Here is a 6,226-nt window from a genome sequence, read left to right on the forward strand (position 1 = left end):
AAGCTGTACAGATCGAGCTCTTAAGTCTCTCGCTGCCAGACGTTTTCTCCTGCCCTTGTGGCTGTTTTCTGCACCCTCCTCAATCTTTCAACCCCCTCTATAAAAGATGCACCCCACCACTGGATGGACTAGTCCAGCATCTTTCTCACCAATGCCGTGTGCCAGAGGGTAGCTGCATTAGCACGTTGGAAGAGACCAAGAGGACTGCAGAGACAGTTTCCTTTTGGCCAAGATAAAGAACGCAACAACCAAGGTGATGCGTGGAGGGGTCACATGTCAGGTGCACAGATGAGGGTGTTACATTCTAAAAATCCACACTGCAACGAATTGTGTCCACCTCCTCAGTGTGCAGATTCCTCCAAGCCTACTCAGAGAAAGATCTGCTGCTTGGCTGAAAGAATGAAGTTGCATTACAGAGCAGGGGGGTTTTGTGACACTGAACAGAGCCCAGTTCATTTTCCGTTCAGCTCCCCTGGCCCAGGTCCAGCATCTGAGCTGTGTATTACGGGAAGGGTGGCACTCTCCCTCTGGACATTCGGTCGGATCTGGTTCACGTTCCGTATCACAGCCTTGGCTAAGACACCCTGTGATACACACACAGATGTAGGAGGGAATCGCCAGACATAGAGGTAAGAGGAACATGTCACCTGTGTTCCTTACCTCAGTAAGTAAGTCCAGAATGTGATAGCCTCGAGACTCTTTGAAGACCTCTGCTATGGTCTGGATCAAGTAGGATCCATCCTGTTTATGTCGATAGGCGACGTATCCTGGTGAACGGTAATTAAGTTGTGGGGTCAGAGGGGTGATCCATCCCCTGTCATCCACTCCCAGCACCTGCCATCAAACCTTAGCAACACCCAGAGCATGGGGTTGTGTCCCTGACCATTGTGGCTAATATCCATTGATGCACCTATCCTCCAGGAACTTATCTAGCTCTTTTTTGAACCTACTTATACTTTTGGCCTTCACAACATCCCCTGGCAACACGTTTCACAGGCTGACTGTGTGTTGTGCAAGGAAAGTACTTCCTTTTGTTTGTTTTAAACCTGCTGCCTATTCATTTCATTGAGAGACCCCCTGGTTCTTGTGTTATGTAAAGGGATAAATAACATTTCCTTATTCACTTTCTCCATGCTAATCATGATTTTATAGACCTCTATTATATGCCCCCTTAGTCATCTCTTTCCCAAGCTAAACAGTCCCAGTCTTTTTTTATTTCTCCTCCTATGGAAGCTAGTCCATACCCTAATCATTTTTGATGCCCTTCTTTTTACTTTTTCCAATTCTAGTATATCTTTTTTGAGATGGGGTGGCCAGATCTGCATGCAATATTCAAGGTGTGAGCCTACCATGGATTTATATAGTAGCATTATATTTTCTGTCTTTCTATCTCTCCCTTTCCTAGTGATTCCTAATGTTCTGTTAGCTTCTTCGACTGCCACTGCACACTGAGTGGATGTTTTCAGAGAACTATCCACCACGACTCCAGGATCTCTTCCTTTAATGATAACATCTAATTTAGAACACATCATTTTATATGTATGGTCAGGATTATGTTTTCCAATGTGCATTACTTTGCATTTACCAGCATTGAATTTCATCTGTCATTTCATTGCCCAGTCACCCAGTTTTGTGAGATCCCTTTGTAACTCTTTGCAGTCAGCTTTGCACCTAACTACAGCAGAACCCCATTTAGCCAATCTAATTCCGCTTGGGGCCAGATCGGATAATCAGAAAATTAGATCATTTGGAGAATGGGAAAGTGCAATGCTGCAGAACAATCTAGCGGCCACAGGAGAACTCTCCCACTTCTGACCCTGGAGTCCCGGTGGTTCAGTTAACGAGGAGAGCTGGATAATGGAGGGCCAGATAAACGGGGTTCTACTGTATCTTGAGTAATTTTGTATCATCTGCAAATTTTGCCACCTCACTGTTTACCTCTTTTTCCAGGTCATTTATGAATATATTGAACAGCACTGGTCCCAGTACAGATCTCTGGAGGACACCACTATTTACTTCTCTCCGATCTGAAAACTGACCATTTATTCCTATCCTTTCTTTCCTATCTTTTAACTAGTTACTGATCCAGGACAGGGCCTTCCATCTTATCCCATCACAGCTTACCTTGCTTAAGAGCCTTTGGTGAGGGTCCTTGTCGCAGGCTTTCTGAAAGTTCAAGTACACTATATCCACTGGATCACCCTAGTCCACATGTTTGTTGACCCCCTTCAAAGAATTCTAGTAGATTGGTGAGGCATGATTTCCCTTTACAAAAGCCAGGTTGAATCTTCCCCAGTAAATTGTGTACATCTATATGTCTCATAATTCTGTTCTTTACTAGAGTTTCAACCACTTTGCCTGGTACTGAAGTTAGGCTTACTGCCTGTAATTGCCGGGATCGCCTCTGAAGGAAAATCAGCATCACATTAGCTGCCCTCCAGTCATCTGGTGCAGAGGCTGATTTAAATGATAGATTACATACCACAGTTAGTAATTCTACAATTTCACATCTGAGTTCCTTCACAACTCTTGGGTGAATCCTACGTGGTCCTGGGGACTCATTACTGTTTAATTTATCAATTTGTTCTAAAACCTTCCCTGCTGACACCTTAATCTGGGACAGATCTTCAGATTTGTCACCTAAACTGAGTGGGTCAAGTGTGAGAATCTTCCTCACTTCCTCTACAGTGAAGACTGATGCAAAGAATTCATTACATTCTCCACCACACTTGTCTTCCTTGAGTGCTCCTCTAGCACTCCGATCATCCAGTGGCCCCACTGATTGTTTGACCAGCTTCCTGTTTTGGATGTACTTAACAAAAATTTGCTGTTAGTTATTGTGTTTTTTGCAAGTTGCTCTTCAAATTCTTTTTTGGCCTGTGTAATTATTCTTTTACACTTGACTTGCCAGGGTGTATACTCCTTTCTATTTTCTTCAGTAGGATTTGACTTTTTGCTTCTCACTGCCTCTTTTATTCGGTTGTTTAGCCATGGTGGCGTTTTTTTGGCCCTCTCACTGGTTTTTTTGTTTTTTTTTTTTTTTTAATTTGGGGTATACATTTAGTTTGAGCCTGTATTATGGTGTTTCTAAAAAGTTTCCATGTAGTTTGCAGGCATTTCACTTTTGCAACTGTTCCTTTTAATTTCCTTTTAACTAGCCCCCTCATTTTTGGGTAGTTTCTCTTCTTGATGTTAAATGCTACTGTGGTGGGTTTCTTTGGTATTTTCCCCCCTACAAGGATATTAAAATTAATGACATTATGGTTGCTGTTACAAAACAGTTCAGCTGTATTCACCTCTTGGACCAGGTCCTATGCTCCACTTAGGACTGAACCAAGAATTGTCTCTCCCCTTTTGGGTCTCAGGACTAGCTACTCCAAAGAAGCAGTCATTAATGGTGTCTACAAATCTTAGCTCTGTATCCCGTCCTGAAGCGACATGTACCCAGTCAATATGGGGATAGTTGAAATCCCCCCTTATTATTGGGTTTTCTGTTTCTGTAGCCTCTCCAATCTCCTTGAGCATTTCACAATCACTGTCACCATCCTAGTCAGGTGGTGTGTAGCATATCCCTACTGCTATATTCTTATTATTCAGGCATGGAATTGCTATCCATAGAGATTCTATGGTGCTGTTTGATTCATTTAAGATTTTTACTATATTTGACTCTATGCTTTCACAACCTAGTCTGTCATTCCTATTATCTTGAACCCTGGTATTGCTGCGTCCCACTGATTATCCTCATTCCACCAAGTTTCTGTGATGCCTATTATACCAAAACCCTCATTTAATACCAGGCACTCAAGTTCACACATCTTAGGATTTAGGCTTCAGGCATGTGTATACAAGTACTTATAAAATGTATCAATATTTAGTTGTCTCCACGTGCTGCAGTTGAATGGATCTTTTTTTCATTTAACTGTTTCTCTTTAGTTCCCACTGTACTTTATCAACTTCTATCCTCTCCTCTTTACTAGGATATAGAGTATCCTCTTTAACAAAGCCTCCCCTAGGGGATGTCTCTGTCTGAATTGTGTGTTCCTCCACACCTGTCAGCTTTCCCCTAGTCCTTAGTTTAAAAACTTCTCTATGACCTTTTTAATTTTACGTGCCAGCAATCTGGTTCTGTTCTGATTTAGGTGGAGCCCATCCTTCCTATACTGGCTCTTCCTTTCCCAAAAGGTTCCCCAGTTCCTAATAAGCCTAAATCCCTCCTCTGACCCTGTTGCTGTATACAGACTAACACGGCTACCCCTCTGGAACTTGTCTCCCAGCTGCGATAGCTTAAATTTCCTACTTGAATGTTTTGTGCCACCCTTCAGCAGAGCCAGCAGTCAGCCCAAAGGCCTCAGCACAGTTACCTGGTTATTTCAGCTATGGGGCATCGTGTGAATAGGAGAGAAAGGTGTTTGCTTTCCTACCTGGGACAGATGCATAGATGAAAAGGCTGTCGGTGTGTGCTGGGATCAGCTTCATGTCATCTGGCTCATTAGAATAAGAATAAGTTGAGTGAGTGCTGGCTGAGGAACCCTTGATTGCAAGATTGTCAGTTGGGTCAGAGTTCTTCATACAGACACCTTTGTCCCGGATATCTAAAATTACACAAATACAGTTTCCCTTTCAGAGGCGGTGAGTACACCCTTTGCCGATTTCACTGACTGAAGAGTGGCAGAGTAGGGGAGCCCTGTCTCTGGAGATATTAGAAATGAGGGAAACTGAGTCTTCAGATGAGGCAGGGAGTTTTGGAAGATCTATGCACCCATGTGCTGACTTTTGCTCTTACACAACAGTAATATGTAGAAATGCACGGGCATAGCTAGGTCCCAAATAACCATTTTACTAACTATACACCAATGTGCCAGGCCCTGATACATACACACTGCTAGTCAGGTGGTTTCTAAAACAGAGAACACAGTGAGTGCCCCTACAGAGCTCACACCCGATTTAAAGGGATACTTCCCCATTCCTACTCACTCAATGTACCACGTGTGTATGTAAAGGCTGGAGGTAGAAAATCAGAAGGGGGTAGGTTGGACTAGGGCTGAGAAAAGGACAGAGAGCTTGAAAAATTACTGCTGATATTTAGGGGATGAGAGAAGAGTGAGACACAGGAGGGAAACTGGTTCAAAAAGAGAGAAAATACGATGTAGTGATTGTTGGCAGGAAAAGTCTAATGGTTTAAGGTCCCTGTATCCTTACAGTGGATTGTCTCTGAGACTCACCCCCTCGGCAGGCCTGAATGATGAAGACCTTGGGTTTGCCCTGCAGAGCTTTGCACGTTTTGTTGGTCATCTCTGCGAACAGCTCCTCCAGCTCCATTTCCTCCCCATCGGCGCCAAGCACAACACTCCTGTCTCCAGGCTTTTTGCTCTTCCCTGTGTGAGCCATGAGGACAACGAAGCAGCAGCTGAGATTCGTCCGGGAGTCTATTTCCTTTCTAAATTTCTGCAGCTCCTCCTTGAAACCCTTTGATCACATAGAGCAAACTCAGACAAATTTACCAGGTAACTGATTAATTCCCCGAGGCTGGGATTCCCAGGGGCAATGTTGGCTGATGGGGTGGGGTTAAGGGGCTCCGTGGGGCTGGGATTCCTGGGGTGGGCAGTTTTGGCTGCCAGGGTGGCAGCTCTCTGGCACCAGATTCACATATCCATTCCCTAAGGCAGTCTTTTAGCAGAGCCTGAGTTAAAGCAACCCCAAGACTGTTGTATTTTACACAGGCTCCCAGCAGGACCCAAGCGATCTTTGCTTTGCCCAGCTCCCACACTGATCTGTGGCGCAGAGATTCTGGCTCTGGGATCTGCAAGGGACCGTGGTTTACAGAGAGAAGCGGAGACACTTACCGTTGCTTTGGGATCCCTGATCACCTGGGTCTGAAAGCCCAAAGCTTCAAACATTCTTTCCAGGGCTGTGAGGTCCTTCTCGGCTCCTTCTCGATTAACAGTGACACAGAGAGTCAGGGCCAGACGTGCTCCTTCCATGTCATACTTCTGCAACAAAGGTCCATCTATTAGCCACTCCACTATCACAGACTATCTAGACCTCAGGTCAAACACTGAGGGAAGGAAGATCCTGGTATGGCTGATTTAGGGACTTAAACCTGGTGGGAACTCAAATCCCAGGAGCCCAATCCTCCACGGAACTGCTTCTTGCGCAGTAATTTACAAACACTGCGAAGTAGGTCTAGAGCTCTGCCACACTGATCCGGTACAACCTGACCCTCAGC

General features: G+C 44.6%; 1 protein-coding gene across 1 annotated transcript; it reads right to left on the bottom strand.

The window, feature by feature from the left end:
• Positions 1 to 452: 452 nt before the first annotated feature.
• LOC137164789 (caspase-14-like) lies at positions 453 to 5,984 on the bottom strand. Its single transcript, XM_067565736.1, has 5 exons — positions 5,844 to 5,984; positions 5,223 to 5,466; positions 4,422 to 4,592; positions 661 to 767; positions 453 to 584 (listed from the first exon to the last, which is right to left on the bottom strand). The coding sequence occupies exons 1-5, from the start codon at positions 5,979 to 5,981 to the stop codon at positions 453 to 455; spliced, it is 792 nt and encodes a 263-aa protein (XP_067421837.1). The 5' UTR covers positions 5,982 to 5,984.
• Positions 5,985 to 6,226: the final 242 nt, after the last annotated feature.

The sequence above is a fragment of the Emydura macquarii genome, unplaced genomic scaffold (assembly GCF_026122565.2).
Source record: "Emydura macquarii macquarii isolate MOO-44397 ecotype Brisbane River unplaced genomic scaffold, CSIRO-AGI_Emac_v2 contig_2696, whole genome shotgun sequence".
Classification (NCBI taxonomy): Eukaryota; Metazoa; Chordata; order Testudines; family Chelidae; genus Emydura; species Emydura macquarii.

What these genes read in the sequence shown, in the direction of transcription:
- LOC137164789 (XM_067565736.1), bottom strand. Translation starts at nt 5,981, where the DNA reads ATGGAAGGAGCACGTCTGGCCCTGACTCTCTGTGTCACTGTTAATCGA. An exon ending in CATCTATGCATCTGTCCCAG is followed by an intron (nt 768 to 4,421) that starts GTAGGAAAGCAA and finishes ACCGTTCACCAG; the next exon opens with GATACGTCGCCTATCGACAT. An exon ending in TTCTGGACTTACTTACTGAG is followed by an intron (nt 585 to 660) that starts GTAAGGAACACA and finishes TGTGTATCACAG; the next exon opens with GGTGTCTTAGCCAAGGCTGT.